Here is a 17,496-nt window from a genome sequence, read left to right as displayed (position 1 = left end):
TCACTCTTTAGTTTCTTACTATCAGATACTGATGATACTTGAATAATATCAGTTACTCTAAAACAGTCATCATAACTTTGTGGGGTATTTAAAAAAATTAATTAAAGAGTACTTTACACACTTGATTCTTAAATCCCTTTAATATTAAATATCCAAACAATACTGAATGAAATAACTTCCTTTTTCAAGTCCCATTATATTTTAGTGGTAAACTTCAGTTAGGCACAAGTCAGCCTTCATTGTTTAAATTTTTTAAAAAATCTAACATCAATATTTTTCCAGTGAAGAATCTATGGCATATGGTGACTATCTTTAAAAATGCATTGTATCCTTGGAATTCAAATAGCAATGTATTGTTTATGCCATATGTTTATGAACAAACATACCAGTGCTTAAAGACAACTGCAAAGGGTAGAGTGAGGTTCTGCCAGGTGTGGAAAAAGAAGTAATGTCCCATCTAAAATCTCTTTTATCACCTGCAACTGACCTGTTATCAACTGCTTAGTTTGTTTCTAGATTCTTTAAAAATGAAATGGAACATGTGACCAGAGAAGTGCAGCTCAGGTTTATGACCATTTCGTTATTTATGCTGCCATGCACTGTTAGACAACTACAAGTGAAGAACATCTTCTGTCCCCTGCAAGCCCACAACATAAAAAATTCAAAGAAATCGTACTTTTTATGCCATTTCCAATGAAAAGCACTAAGAACTGAAACTGACTCATGCCAAATGCATATCACTGAATTGCTGTGATTGTGAGTTTGAAGTTTGCAACATGGAAATTATTTATAAAATGTCAATTTTAGCTCTGGAAAACATATTCCTAGGAGTATGTGCATTTTCCTTCTCTATCCTTGGAGAATTATTTACTTGTGGTCAAATCTGCAGTACAACTTCAATATCCATACTGGAAGGGGAAGAGAACTACAGCATAATACATTTATCTTGACAAGTGAGGGCATGCATCCGTAACTCCCATGTAGTGGAGCCACAAGTTTTAAAGCTATATGCTTTAATGAAGATAAATGGACTATTCTACATCCACCACAGCAAAAGGAAATTAAACATTTAATACTTTTCAATTAAGTCTTAGAACTTTCTGTTTTAGGGAAGGGCATGAACTCAAGTAACCTATGTAAATGGTTTAGTAGGTAAACATACAGAACTTAATTAAATCATAAGCCCAAAGGACATTACAGAACAAATTTTGGAACATTAGGATTGATACTAACAATTTCAGCACTCCATTAAAAAAAATAGGAGGTGAAATATGCAAAATATGTTAATCTGGATATGTATAACCACTCTAGAAAATGTAACAAAACAGTGGTGCACTGACAGTAATAAAACTATGTAGTTTATGTCTAGGTTTACACAGCCTGAACTGAAAACGCCAAGCGACCCACACTGTGATGCAGACACAATTCCTCTCCCACAAATATGATTCTCCAAGCAAAAGAACATCAATCTTTACTGAATCAACAGTGATCAAACCCAGCACAAACATACAACTTCCTACTCTCCAAATCAGGCTCCTATTGAAACCACAATGTTTCTGTCCAGTCAATGGCAAGAAATAGGACATTACTGTGAGAGTATCTAAATGTGCTACCCACTGTGCATAATATCCAGAAATGTACTCTTGATACGTCAATCACAATCACATACTGCAAAGTTATGGTATCCATTTTAGAATTTTTTCATTTACAATAGCAAAGTGTTAGCAAATCCAGTTCTAACAATGAAAGTTGTTCCAGGTATAAAAGATTCTGACAAAATCGTAGGTATCACATTTTGAAATACATTTTCTTCTAAATGCTATCTGTATAATGATTCACAATAAATAGATGTCTATAATGGTTCACAATAAGCACATCTCCAAAGTAGTAACAATACAGTCAATTCACTGTTTTGTTTAGTTGTTTTTAACTACTTTCAACTGTGTTACTTATTTTTAACTGTACCCTAAAGACTGATGAATTCATTTGTGTCTAGGGAAGACTAAGTCAAACTAAAGATCAAGACAAGTGCATGAAGTGGGGAGGAGGAGTTAGGTATATTAAAAAAGCCTTATTAGGTGGCTCCAATCTGCTTACACTTATCACAAGCTTAATTCTTAATGGGTTATTTTGAATTTCAGACATTACACCAGTGTCTCCACACATCTCATTTCAAGGATTGCTGTTTTTCTACCTTTCTACCTAAAAACAAAGTCTCTTTAAATCCTGTGGTTAATTCAAACAAAGAAGGGAAAAAGACAAGTTCAAAGGAAAAATAATAGCACTTTGATAAAAGAGCGGAGGTTTAAAACCATGCAATATTTCAAAAAACTGGTGTAAAACATGCTCAGCCAAAGAAAGTCTTATAGCTAGATGGTAATTCCAATATTCAGGAAATTAATTGTTAAATGGCTGTCTGCTACGGCTTTCAGTGTTTTAGACTAACAAGTAATTACCAAATTATGAAACCATTCACACAAAAATTTGTCTTGATAAACTGGGAAGACTTGCAGCACAAAAATGGAAGTCACCAATCTGAAAGTGTAACACACAGGCAATTTAATCTAAACTGGAACATAAAAGTAGCAAAAGAGATCAAAACTACTTGCAAATCACTATTTTTATGGTCAGCATGGAGCAAAATGATTATCTATTACTCTGAAGAGTAAAAAAACTGAAACCAGGTATTAACCAACCTGTAATGCTCATATACATCACTAATTATGCACAGGTTGTCACTTAGATTTACAAATACCAATGGACAAAAAAGGGGAAAGAGGTTGCTAAAATAAGTCCTCCAGCTCTCCTCAGGGTTTTCATTTTCCATAAGGAGGATAAAACAAGCACGTATCTTTCTCTCCCTCCAGCATGACAACAGTAACTTTTTTCATACTTCAAAAATTACTAAAATAACAAATGATAAAGTTCAGTACATTTTTTAGTCCTTTTTGAATAAAATTCTGAAGATCTCATACAAACAAAAGAAAGCAATTTTCAGCTACCAATAAAAAGAAACTGCATGCACAAAATGGTTTCAGACTACAGCCCACATTCTGACTCTGAAGTAAAAAGCCTTCCAATTCCAGAAGAGGTTGCTTGGACCACAGAACAAGGTTTTTCAATGATATATGTGGCAGGAGACAGCAGTAATCAATGGAAAAGAGCAGCCGCTGACAATATCCATAAAAAGTGGAAAAAAACAACTGCAAGAAAAATAAAATATTGGAACAGGAATTGGCATAAGGCTGTTGAATCTCAAGACTCAAGTGGAGAAAGCACTAAGTGAGCTGACCTGAACTCAATGCTGAAACTGTGCTCACCACTAAGTTGGGCTAGATGATCTACAGAGATCAATTAGCATTACTTTGATTTACCAGGCTACCCAAATGTACATATTTATTTTCTTTTACCATCTGAATGAGTTTAAGATAAGGATAAAGTACCACAGCAAAATCCTCTTACGAATGTGGCAGGATCTGGTTTTAAGCACAAGATTAAGATGCATAGCGTATTTGTTTTTATCTGTCTGAGGTGACTGAAACAGAATTTATAAAAAAGTTATTGCAAAGACAACTATTTTCCTCAGCAGACAATTAAAAAAAGAATTTTGCCATAAACCAACAGATCTTCCTACAAATACTTCAGACAGTGCCCTGCTAGAAAAAAATACGGCTTAACAGAAATGAAAGTTTGCTGTAGGAGTAAGAGATTTTGCTACCAATCCTGCTAAATACCACAAGTGCCAACAAGTTTCTCAGATGTACAAAATGGACTTCTGACAATATTTTGGATATTTTATAGATCCTTATGCAAGCAATTATTAATCAAGGGAAACCAGTTAACTCTCTCAGAAGAACAAAACATTGTAAATGGTGACTTTGTTATAATAAAGATCCAAAGTTTAAAACAGGTCAAAAAAGAAAATACCACCTTTTTTTTTAATTTAACAATACAGTGAGTGCAATGCAGTAAGTTAATGCTTTTGGAGTTAAAGCTACTATGTTACAGTGGGTTTAGTATAGTTATATTTTCCTTAAGAGGTGATGAACAGCTGCTAAGTTAAGGTCCAAAAAAACACATTTATTTTTAACATTTGGCAAAGGTTTATGGTTCTCTGTACAGACATTTCAAAGTGTATGTTGGAAATAAATATGAAATGTCAATATTTAGCTTTATTCCAGATCTTTAATGAAATTACTGCTTCTGTGAAATATTCTAAATATATATTACAGCTTCCATTACACAGATTGGAAAACTGGAGGGGATAAAAGAAAAGTTTATTAGTAGGTATAAAATGAAACAACAGCTAGCCAGGTTGTCCCACTGGCCATATTTCAGCATGTTTACTTTTACTTCATTCAAAGAAATCGAGCTAAAAAAAAAAAGGTCAAAACACAGCTTTTCCTTTCTGCGTTCTGAGACCACTGATCTTCAGTTAAAACTCACTGCTCTGTTGTGAGTTTATTTTACAGACAACTAGAGCACTATTAGCCTAAATATTGCAAAATATGGTACACAGTCATGAAAAAACCTAATTTGTGTGCAAGAATATGTATGTAGAGTAGTAAGATCAGTATTTGGAATTACTTGTCCTTCATGTATCCTGCTATATTTATGCAAAAATATCCCAATCCTAAAATGTCATTAAAGCAGTTGGCATTTAATCCACAGATCTATACGAGGGGTTTATTTTTATATAAGGATTTTCTATGACTTTTTATTTTTGCTCATTGGTTTTAAGAAATAAAATGAATGGTTTGGTTTTTTTAACTGATGAGAATTACAGGTATATTTATTGTTAAACTGCAATCATACATCCCTGTGCTATGTAGAAAACGTGTATGGAGACAAGGCAGTTAACAAAGAAGTTAACAAGTTTTCATTTTCTACAGTAACAGGGCAAACTGCTTTTTAATGTTTTAGCTAGTCAAGGTGAACCTGAAATTCCTCATCAGAATTCACTGCAACTTCCTGACACATGAAAATAACCTCTGCCCCAGCTATTCTTCACTAGCACAGCCGTGACTGCTTCACTGACCATAAACTATGGCAATTTATATGGGCATGGGCTTGCCCTGAGGCAGCTTTAAAATTAGCTAATGTGCTATTTTGGGCTTTGCTTTTAAATACATCTCATTTCAGACAAAACATGCCATATTAAAATCTTCTCTACCACATGTTCACTATATTTTTTTTGCCAGACAGTCCTGCTAGTATAAGGTATAATGAGTAATGATCTTGGACTCATGTAGCTAAAGCTGACCAGTATAATGGTTACTACACCAGCAAAATTACCTCTGCAAGTGGCTCTTCATGCTGGCAAATGCAGATACTTTCCTGAAATAGGCAGAGCTCAAGCTCTGTAGCACACAAAGAGGCTCTGCGTGCCATGGTAAGTTAGCCAGGCACATGAAGCACTGGAACCTCACCTAAGAAACCCCCTTGAACAATAACATATCTGTTCTTCTCTCTTCATTGACAATCCAAACACTTTTTTGCCAACAGGGATCATAAAACTCGAACACATTCCACATCTTCCAAATCAAGAAGTTAATTACAAGTGGTATTCATAATTTGGGAGATTCTTTTTATTTCTAAGCTTTAAAGGATGCACTTGCCAGAAACATGACAGATGTAAATTTTTTTTTAACATGAAACCTGAGAGCGTAATTTAATCTGACTGTAGCAGCTAAAAATGTGTATGAAAAACAAACATTACAAGACTTCCAGTAATCTCAAGTACTGGCAGCAATGCCATAAGAGCAGCTGTAACTGAGAAATGCTTAGATGGACAAAAATTTATTCACATTCAAAATAGATATACAAAGATTACTTTATTGAAGATCTCAAAGATAGACATCTATGTCAAACAACAGCGGCAATAAAATTATTATAAAAAGAAGCACTTAGTGAGCAAGTGTGTGGTATGGCTTATTGGGAGGCTTTTCTTCTTCATAGATTTAATAGCTACTGAGGTCTAAATTAATTACTAATAATAGCCTTGACAATTATATTTTGACAAAACGAAAAGAATCCTATTTCAACATTTCGACTGCAGTGGGAAAAGTTCTAGGAAAAATAAGTTAGGAATAATTAAGTGTTCTACTGCATCTTACACTCCCCCCTACCCCAAGACTATCTGTTTTTTCTTTCTTCTCTTTAAGAAATTAAAAATAGAACAAAATTTATACAGATGTCTAATACCTTCCAAACAACCAGAAGCTAATAATTATTTATTGCCTGATACACAAATGTATTTGCTATAAAATTCAGAATTTAAAAAAAAGAAAAAAAAACAACCGATAAAGCAACTGTAGCTTCAGAACACTCTGCTATGAAATTAACTCACAGTCAACTCCTTTCACTATGAGTTAATTTTTGTATGTTTGGTATCTTTAATAAGATCTGCCTCACAGGAAATATGATACTACAGTTTTATAGAAGATGAACACTTTTGAAATATTTATAAATTTACATGAATATCATCCATATATACCATGATGCATTTCAATAATTATTCTACAGTACAATGGGAGTGCATGCTCAAACAAAACACCTCAGCAGTATTTTAAAGCAGTAAACCACCTAACCAATTTCTGTACGTTCTGTAGTTTTTCTAATCCACTCTCCCTGTGGTTGAGCAAAATCGAATTGCCTCTCACATTTGCAGACAGCTCTGTGAAGGTGATAATAGAGCTGCTCCCTGCTGTCATGAGGCAGGAAATAGGAAAATGGCATATGGGGCTAGAAAGAAATAAAAAGAGAACTAAACAAGAACAAAAGAGATTTCAACAAAGGACAACTATAACCCAATATGCTTTGCAAGTTAAAATCTCTTTTCATAATAATTTAACGTACTTAATCACTTATCTGCACACTTCTCAACAATTCAAATGCTTGATATCAACTTCTCTGTGAAGTTTTATTGCCCAAAACATTTGGAATAGAAATTTTAATAAAAATCATCATATGCAATGCCTGCAAATCAACGCATTCTTAGTGCCCACGTTAAGGGGCTGAACCTATTCCAATCTGTTAGTAATTGATCTCAGAATTTGTAGCTAAAATTTAATATATAAAACAACGTATACTTGGATTATTAGTTGTAAACCTGTTGAGTGATACCTGAATAGCAAAATATTAAGAGAGGATTATGATCGTTTATGTGTACTGATAGTATCAAAGACTTCTAGCCTGTTTAAGGACTACTTATGTAAGCTGCAGAACAAACTGGAAGTGATATTTTCATTTACAGTGGGATTTTTGTTTTAATTTTTTTTTTTTTTGGATACAGTATGGGCCTCCAAAAATCAAGTACTTACACATATTTACAGCGCTTCTGTATTAAATCTTACTGAAGTACCTTAAAAATAAAAAGCAAGCCTACTATACCTTTCCTTTTACACTCTGAATGGGATCCACCACCACAGCAACAGCTCTTTCTGATAAGGCTTCAAAGCTCTGCTGAGTATTGATATCTACACCAGACAACCAACAGCCAAAGCCAGGATGACTATGATACCAACCAACTACCATCTCAGGTCTGAAACAAAGAGGACATTGAGATTTTTAAAAATATAAACACTTATCACAAGAAGAAATAGGAACATATCAGGGCATAAATTATGATGAGCCTGTGAAAAAAACACCATTAGTAATATTTAAATTACACACCATAGTATGGTGAAAACATGGACATGAATAAATGCGACAAAAGAGGGCTATCATTAAGGGATACATATTAGCAGTGGTAGATCATGCTTTCAGTTTTTCACCCTGTTACCACACCTTCCCTGAACCAGTTTTTACCCTTTCAGCACCTGAGTAAATATCTACTCTTTAACTCCTTGGCGTCGAAGGTTGAATTTTTCATGGCAGAAAGTCCATTTCAGACACAGACAACGGGAACCAACGGTGGGAAAGGATTAAATATCAATTAAACCAGCAGTAGAACTAGGAACTCAGTCAAAAAGCAATTTGCACTGTTCTGTTCAGCTGCTGAGCCTTTTGCTAACATTAATTTTGAAGTTTTTCCCACAGTAAAAGAATTTGAGCAAGCAGACGACAACTGTTGAGAGGTAGGAGTGAAATAAAAATTTGTTTAAATACTAGGATCTTTTGCAAAATTATTTTCTGTTTCTTTTCATTAAAATTGCTCATGAGTAAGCTACAGTTTCAAAAATTTAAAAAATTTTATTTAAAGGGTTAAATTAAAAAATCAATCTTTTAAGCAGGTGCTGTGTAGTAATCGCCAAAGCTAAACTGAGCAGCACTCTAATCTTTCTGGGTGATAATCAAAGCTGTAGGTTTAACAGGAGCGACAATCTCCTGACAATTGAAATGCATGAGGGGGACTGAATTACATGCTATGCTACTCACCTAATTTTTGGGGCAATTATTTATTTTTAAACATTGTCAATCCTTAGATCACAAGTTTTGCAGAAAGGCAGCCATTTCTTCTAAAAACCGTTGAGGGAGTACTTGTGACTGTCAGCCCTCTTTACAGTGCCTTACCTTCCCGTCTGTTTCAGCATATCCAACATTTTTGCTTGAAATACAGGATCAACTGCCTCCACACTGACACCCTGATTTAAAAGACAGACAAAAATTACAGTAGCTGTACATGAAGCAATATTATTAAAAGACAGACAAAAATCATAGTAGCTGTACATGAAGCAGTATTATCTTTTAACTTGTAACTTCACACAAACAAAAATATTCATAAGCATCTGTTTAAAAAGGCAACCTGAATACTTTAGTACTACATGACAGAACACCCTCAAATGCAAAATATAATTTTTAGAAATGTATTTCAATGTGATTTTTTAAATGCTGAAAGATTATTTTGAATTGCTATTTAAGTAATCTTTACAATGAGTAAACATGATTAAATTGACACAGGAATTCACCTTTTTCTCCTCTGTTTGGTCTGCAAATTGTGGCCTGTTGTTTGTCCCAAGTTCAGCTCTACACGTTTTATTCAAGATAAATATCACACAATGTCTTTTTGCAGATTTTTGTATTATGCACATGAATAAACTCAGCACAAAAGAATTTGAAAATTTCATTGAGTGCAGCTCTGAGTTACACAGGAATTATCCCATGCCTTTTTCAAGAACATTTCATTCCAGTTACACAAAACAAAGCACCATAAATTCCAATTATGCCCCTTGACTCTTCACCTCTTTAATCTGTTCATAAAATGGATATTCTTACTCAAAATTTAAACACTTTTTTTTTTTTTCAAATCACAGAACTAACATTTAAGAGACATGCCACTAAGATCTGTTTAAGAGAGCAAGTCTGAAGTATATAGCACCATCACAATTAAGGACATGATACACTTCCAATCAAACCTTTTACATTTTGAATATTTCTGCTGGCTCATAGTATATGAGTTCTGAAAGTTATAAATTGATACGTCTTATAAGTCATGTAATACACTATATTTATACACAAAAAAGGACTAATATCTGCATAGATTGCTATAAACACTTAAGTACTAGCTTTCGCTCAAAAAGAAGTTTTGACTACATTTCTTTTTACTGAAACCCTTTAACCATTAGACTTGTTTGCATTATAGCTCACAGCTTATACCTTCAGATTGCTTCAATGAGGTAAAGCACAAAAACCTTTTAAAAAATAAATTTACCCTAAGGAAAAAAACAAACAAGCAAATAAAATTATCAGGGTCTAGATGCGAAGAACTCACCGTTCCAGACTGTGGCATTGCAAAAACATCAATCACTCTCACAGTATAATCATCAACAAATTCCCCAAGCATCAGACCCATAACTTCCATAGGGACACCAGCACGACCATGCTTCAACATCTGGAATTAAGACCAAATGACACCATATGTTTAACAGAAGGTTCAAATCTGATTTGAGGTAGTTTTTTCAGCCTTTGTTGATCTCTAGCTAATTTGCAACTTGTAGCACTTTTGGAAACTGTAACAAACTATAAAATAGTAAAAACAAACCTAACAAAAGAGAACTAATTAAAATAAGTTTTGAGGGCTCCAATCAGTATTAATTTATTTTTAAAATAAGTTTGGCCAGCACTTAGGCAACACAAGTCCATTAACTCTGGACTGCTGCCAGGTGCTCTAACTCCAGCATTATACTCAGACATAGTATGTACACAGAACACTTACTTTCAGCAGTGCAAGTGAAGAGATATAAACCTGTTCTGCTGTATCGACTGCAGGAGCATCTGTTGGTGGCCCCTATAAAAAGAAGAAACAATTATTTTCTCGATCATTGTTATTCTGCAATTTCTAAATATTTTCTTTTGTTTTGCATATTGCAAATGTGTAATGCATATGTAATTGTGACTTAATGAGTTAGAGGTAGTTGTTACAAACAAAACAAAAAAAATGCACACCCAATCCCCAAACCCTTCTTTACAGCACTTTCTGTCACTTACCTTATTTAGTAATAGGTCACTCAGTCATCATCCTGTCACCCCCCACCCCAAACAACAGTCTAAAGAGCAATCTTATCAGAGCCAGTCAAATATAAAGCAGGCAAGTGTTACACTGGATACAAACCTGTTACAAGCCATTCAGCTAAGAGTCAGATAAGTTTCCATTAGTCAGCCTTGCTGCAATGCTAACCTTCGTCAGCTGTAAAATATGGCCAGTTCTCCAATTAACTATGTGTTTCTTACAGTGGTGTGAATGTAAATGCTGCTGGGCTAGCATGATTAACTGGCACCAACACAAACAGCAATTTCCCTTTGCTTCATCAGCTTTCAGCTAAAGAGGACTTGCAGATAAAGGCTATGGGAGTACTTTGCAGATACACTGGTACAGTGAGAGAAAAAACGGACCTCTGATCCCTAGGTGGAAAAGCTGTGAACAAAATACTTTGCTCTTTGCCTTATGAGTAGTTATTCAAAAATTAGCACAACTGTCCCAGGTGTGAATGATTGGTTGAAACAGGTTCTGTGTACTGTTGAAATTGAAAAACACAGGAGGCAGCAGTTTAAATATCCCTTTCTTCAGGAACAAGAGAAATATTGCTGTTATATACAGAATTCCACATGAGTGTACCTCATTACAGCCAATTAACAGCAGATTCATTACTTTATTACCAAATTTCCACTGAAAAGACATAGCTTACTTCTGCATGAGGTGATGCAAGGGCAACAAAGCAACTATGGGAAAAAAAAAGACACTCCACTTCAAGTTAAAAGAGGAAAAATGGTGCCTTTACCAAACACTTTACAGATTTAGAACTTTGATTCCATTCCTTTTTTCCATTCCATGAGAAAAACTGGGGAAAAAAACTTTTGAATAAATTCTTAATTTTTCACTTCAAGTGAAAAAATTCAACATAACATGCATCCACATGACATCATACAAGATACAGTGATCAACACAAGCCATTACTTCCTGAAGATAAAACTGAATACTTAAGTAATCAACACATTACATTTGTACAGGAATTATCCTTTCTGCATACTTTGATTTTCACACACACAGAAAAACATCAGTCTTCAGAATAAAGCCTTAAAGATAGTAAGAAAATTCAGTTGTGGGTTTTTTCCCCCTTAAAGTCAATGAATCTGTAAGTTCTATATCCAATCTTTGTATCATGAATCCAATCTTTGTGTTTTGAAACTCACATATATGCATGGATCTGTCAACCATACCCACTTCCTAAAAGCTTCAAACCTCTATTTCCAACTTTGATACTGCTGACCATCATCTCTCAATATCTGCCTTTCCTCACTTCTCACTACTTGCTCTTAATTTTTCCATCACTTTGGTCTTTTCATCAGCAATCTTCCAGCAGGTTTCTCTGCTTTTCACCTTCCACAGTATTCTCACCAAAGGTCCATTTTTCATCATCCTCACCCCTTCATCAAGTATTTCCCTGGCCTAGCCCCAGTTCAAAAGAGGATGCTCCAGTTGAGAAGTGCTCCTCTAGCACCCACACTGAAACACTTTAAAAGCAGTTCTTCAGAACATTTCCCAGAACCAGATGGACAGAGCACCTGCATCACTTATCCTGAATTTTCTGCAATTAAATTGACTGGCAAAGCTTCAAATGCCCAATCATTTTGCAATGCCGTTCCCATGTTTTTTTCTCCATAAACATGTCAGTTTACTTTTTAAACTCTATCTCTTCTACTTTAAGTCTATTCACTTAGAAGCGTTCACTTAAAATTTGGAAAGCACAAAGACTCATGTTTCCAATTAATCAATGCAAAGAAAAAAGCCAGGTAACCCGAGTTTTAATTTTAAAAATAACTTTCTAGTTTGTTAACAAAACCCTTTTTCATACATAATGCTCTCCCAATTTTCCACCAGTTGTAGACCAGAGATGGTCTGAAGGGAAGATAAAAATAACTACTAACCTTGTGCTTTAGGAAGATCCCTAATATCCATACTGTGATCGCCGAATAAAAGCTTATTATTCAAAACTTTTCTCATTTTAGAGATCAGTCAGTAGAGTCACCACTTCCAGGGAGGAAACAAATATTAATACATTTTGTTTTTGTAACAAGGCAAATTAATCACCTTTAGTTTAAATGAAGGTAGGAACTAAAGAAGGATGTTCCTTATATTTCCTTATGATTTCTATATTCCTTGGAGCATCCAAATGCTCATTTACCTTGATGATGGTGCAGAAGAGGGCATACCTAATATGATACTTCATCAAATCTTTAGGCATTCTATGAAACAAAATAGGAGTTCTTTTCAAAACTCACGTTGAATTCCCATTGCCAGCACCCATAGTCAACAATTTATTTTCAGCATAGGAAACTCTGCTAATTCATAAAGAAACTTGCCTAAATTTTGCTATTTTTTTTAAAGCCATAGTATCCACTGTGAAGGATTTTACATACTAAATGTCTTTAAATAGATATAAAAATTACTATATTAAGGATTATAAGGAGGGATCAATAGCATACTTCACTGCTTCATTTTAAGCACATGCAAGACAGAGTAAAAATATCAAACATGAGTTTCCACTCTTACCGTGCAGTTCAACCAATTTACCTGAACTTGTAAAAATTAGCTAATGGTAGTACACAAGGCAGGTTTGTTAACTCAGTCATCTTATAAATACACAGCACATACCAAGCAAGTATTTCCTTGGTCATTGATGCTTCTTTGTGTGACCTCACTATCTCCTTTCCATCTGCTCTGTTCTTCTTATAGATTTTAATTACCAGCTAGATTATGGGAAAATTTAAGTCGTCACTGCATCGTACCAATTATGTGTATTAATTTTCATGTTAATATTCCTCCTTTTGTTTTGAATACCAATTACAATGAACTGCTCAAAAGAGTACTGAAATTCAGGAATTCTGAGGAGGAAATAATCTGTAGGTCAAGTTTCACATTATTGTTCTACCAAAGATAAACTGCCACACATTTGTATTTCTACAGAAAATTCTAAATCAAAGTTCATCAAATTCTTAACATAAAACCTTCAAAGATTTAACAGATAAAGCCAAATGGAACTTGGGTCTTCCAAGTAGTTTACTTGACTTTAGATAATTTGAAAACAGAGATATTTGAAAACTGGAACCAATTTCTTTCATCTCTGATCACCTCCATTTCCACAAATGGCTGATAATGTAACACAGCCCTGGAGTGACAGCCCCAGCTTCCATGTGTTATTTACACAGTATGTGGGAGCCACCTATGAGTTACGTGTTTTGAGATCTCTTTGGCCTGTTTCTGGTAGTCTTTCACAAAAGTTTACGCATTTCTTTCATCAAGCAAAGAAGAAGAAAGATTTTATTAGCTAAACTCTACATGGAGGCAAATATTTTACACTGACCCTCCACAGCATGTGCTATTACCACTGTTCATAAACTTCACTGCCTGCCAACTTTAACAAAGAAGCACCAACCTTATGAAGCAGAGCACCAAATTAAATTAACTGGTATCAGGAACCTAGACAAGAAAGTGTTTTTGTCTGCCATGCAAAAGAACTGCTGGTGTTCTTGGTTACATTATCATATTCAAAGGACAGCTATCTCATTGCATAGTTTTGGAAGACTGTCCATCTCACTGCAAAGCGAATATGGCATACCTACAGCTTTACTGGATTCTTTCTTGGAGAACTGGAGAAAAATTACATTTGGAAACTGCAAGGAATACTGAACATTCTTTTTCCCAACTATGCATGTATAAGCTGGATAGAGTAATTATTAAAGAACTGCTGTAAAAAATATTGTTGTGTGTTATTGAAAAATTGATGCTTCTTCTGAATCAACTCTATGCTTCCAGTCACTGAAATGAGCTGCCTGATGGCCACCTCATAAAACCCAAGCAAGCTTTAGGATTGTTTTTGTTTAGAATGGCAGAATTGCAAGCTCAATAATAATTGATAACATTAAGTTACCGCTATACAAATATTTTTTTTTTAGTAAGACTTGTAAGGGAAAAATAATTGCATGCAAGTTACGCTGTAATATTAAATTATGCATGCTACTATTTTTGTTTCAAATAGTTAAAGAGATGATCCAATATAAAAATCAGTCCTTTACTTGGGTAACCCTTGTTGACGAAGTGTTAAAGGCATTTGCCATTCTTACAGGATAAAAACTAACGCCTTGAAGTGTTACCTACTCAGGCCTTTTAGCAAATTTGTTAACACTTTTAGGTATATTACTTCACCTTTCTCTTAGTGTGAACTGATATAAATTATTTAGCCAATTTTATTATTAAATGTGAACTAAAGTGTCATTTTAGAGCACTGCTCTTTATTTGTACTATTTTAGATTTATTCAAATAGTTACGGAAAGCAGACTTGATTAATTACACAAGGAATGGAGAAATATTACACAAATGGATACACTTTTCATTGTTTAAATGGATCTTAAACACTGCCTTGGTTTCATGTTAATAGCACAAAAGATGATTTTGAAATACATCATACCTGTTTCTAAAAAACCCAGTTTTGCAGTAATAAAAATCCAAAGGCAGTGAACTTAAGTGCTGTAAAGCACATCTCAGCTTTAATGCACCAAACAACATATTACTGTGCAAAATAAAAGAATCATTACTACTTCCATTTATTTTTGTAACTGGAACAATTTAAGCACAAACACAGGACACACAAGCAAACAATGACTGCTATCATGTTTTATTTCTTTCCCAGTAAGCTAAGAAAGAACCTTTTAATAGTTTAATTTTGTGAGTATTAAACAACTAGTGTGAAAAACAAGCTGCATGTAAACTATTTCTACTGCCTCTGCTTCAATGACTAGCTGAGGCAACCTGTTATAGGAGGTGTTAATTGGCAATAGGAGTACAAGTCAGAAGCATGTTCCCCATCGTCCTAACCCAGCAAGGCTAGGTCATTAAAGTGGAAATGAATTCTTTCATGCCGACTTAACCCTTTCACTACATATTTTCAGCTGTTATATCCAAAGACAATTGAGAAAGATCAGCTAAAAAAAAAGAAAAAAGACAAAAACTCCCCTTGGATTACTTTTGAATTTATTCATCCCACAATTTTTCTTCACTGCCCCTCTTTACCTCCTCCAAAACAAGTGTTACAGGTAAAGATGACATTTTATTATGTAGGTAAGGGGGAGAAAGGCAACTGAGGTATAAATGCAATGAAAATCATTATAAAATCATAATTTATTATATTAAAAGATGCATGGAAGGATGAGGCACCTAAAGCTGCTATTTTGTGGAGGTAAATTCAACTTTGTGTGTACAACTTGGTACAATGGAAAAAAACCATTACAAAATACTAGCTGTAGAGAGGACAAACATGAGCAAGTGTGCAAAGGAGGTAGAGGTGTTAATGATAGTAAGACCTTAAAAGTTCACCAGAGTACCACTGCTCTTCTCTACTTTTTGTCAGTAAGTGGTACAACCTGCTGATATATTGATATAAAGAATAAGAAATTTCTTAGATGAGCACAGTGTTTTCTACACACTGCTAAGCCTAAAAATCTAAGCGGAGTTGGGATTGTGGAACCATTTTCTTCTTGTACTGAGACAGTACACTTCTGGAAATTACCAACTCATGTTCCATCAGTGGAAGTGGCAAAGGGAGCAAGGCATATTCTGGGATCTCAACAGGGTTCTAACAACTTTGTCATGACAAGCACTAGAACCATGTATTGCATTTTCTGCAGTACAGGAAGTTAACATGATCAGTCATGACAGAGAAAATTACTGCGGTCATACAAAAATATTCAAAAATCAGTGAGCTCAATAAAAAAGGGGAAAATATATTACTTTGCATTTTGAATCACACACTAAAATTAGTAGCAATTTGAAATTTTATTGCTATTTTCAAGCTATTACACACACAATTTTGCAGTTAGTTCCACATCAACAGGATTAGATTTTGAAGCTACCATTATGTCTAAACAGTTTGTATGTTTAGGTCCATTTTTATACCAATTATAAACAAGCATGCATAACAGACCACAAAACACTGTAAGTCTCAACAAACAGCCTAGATTTCAAGAAGGATCACATTGTCTTGTTACACCATATGTCAGATGAAATAAAAATTGCAGTAATATGTTTAGTCTCAGAGACTCCAAAATGGAGTAGGGATACTAAGGAAGTATTGTGACATCAACTGCTACCTTAAATTGAAAAACCTCTGAAAAAAACTCCACCTTAACAGGCTAGATAAAAACTGTCTCAGTATGTTTTACAAAATTCGGTCTCCTAAAAAAAGTTTACCCAGGTTCACATTTACAACAGAGCTCCACGAACAGCAATATAGATGGACTTGAAATATATAACATTTCCCATCTCCCTTCCTCTTCAAAACGAAAATTACAAAACACAGAACTTTGTATAGCTTTGAGCAGTTGGTTAAACGGGTTGGGATCATAAATTTGCCAACACCTCTGGTGCAGAGCCAGAATTTTACTGCTTAGCTTTCTGCTTATTTAGGATTTTAGTTTCTGTAGGGTAGTGTTCTGTGGTTTTCTTTTTAGTGTGTGCGGGGTGGGTTTTGGTTAGGTATTTTGCTATGGTTTTGGTGGGGGGATTGTTTCTGGCTTTTCTGGTTGGTTTTTTTTTTTTGCCTTTTTGGGTTTTGGGTTTTGTTTTTTTTTTTTTTTGTTGATTTGTTTGTTATTTGATTGTTTTTCACTAAGCAGAACTTCAAACAAAAATAGTCTCTAGCTTAATGAGACATTTACAGAACATTATTATTAGAAATAAATGTTTACTACTCAATATTAACATGCATTCATGATATAAAATTACTTATATATATATAACCTTGATGTAATTTGCAATAGTCATACTTCCCACAATGTTCCCAACACAACTGTTGTATGAAATGGCTGCTTAAGTGTAATCTTCCCTGGGTCAGTGTTTCATCTATCTTGACCCCACTTAATCTACACATTCATTGAGACACACAACTCAAAGGGGTAGGTGTAGCCAATATTCCTTATCAAGCATAAGGACAATTTGGACTAAATGACCTTTAAATGTCCCTTCCAACACAAACCATTCTATGATTCTATTACAATGTCATA

At 34.4% G+C, this 17,496-nt stretch overlaps 1 protein-coding gene across 2 annotated transcripts in view; it reads right to left on the bottom strand.

Annotated features, from left to right (window-relative positions):
- PSMD14 (proteasome 26S subunit, non-ATPase 14) overlaps nucleotides 1–17,496 on the bottom strand; it is a 46,111-nt gene that overhangs the window by 13,960 nt on the left and 14,655 nt on the right. For both annotated transcript variants that reach the window (XM_041473207.1, XM_041473208.1), the window contains exons 5-8: nucleotides 10,157–10,228; nucleotides 9,713–9,832; nucleotides 8,515–8,585; nucleotides 7,393–7,543 (exon numbers count right to left, since the gene is read on the bottom strand). In XM_041473207.1, coding sequence (XP_041329141.1) covers nucleotides 7,393–7,543; nucleotides 8,515–8,585; nucleotides 9,713–9,832; nucleotides 10,157–10,228 — 414 coding nt within the window. The remainder of the gene's footprint in view (nucleotides 1–7,392; nucleotides 7,544–8,514; nucleotides 8,586–9,712; nucleotides 9,833–10,156; nucleotides 10,229–17,496) is intronic.

Source organism: Pyrgilauda ruficollis, unplaced genomic scaffold (genome assembly GCF_017590135.1).
Source record: "Pyrgilauda ruficollis isolate IOZ18807 unplaced genomic scaffold, ASM1759013v1 scaffold3, whole genome shotgun sequence".
NCBI lineage: Eukaryota > Metazoa > Chordata > Aves > Passeriformes > Passeridae > Pyrgilauda > Pyrgilauda ruficollis.
This window is presented reverse-complemented; position numbering and strand designations above follow the sequence as displayed.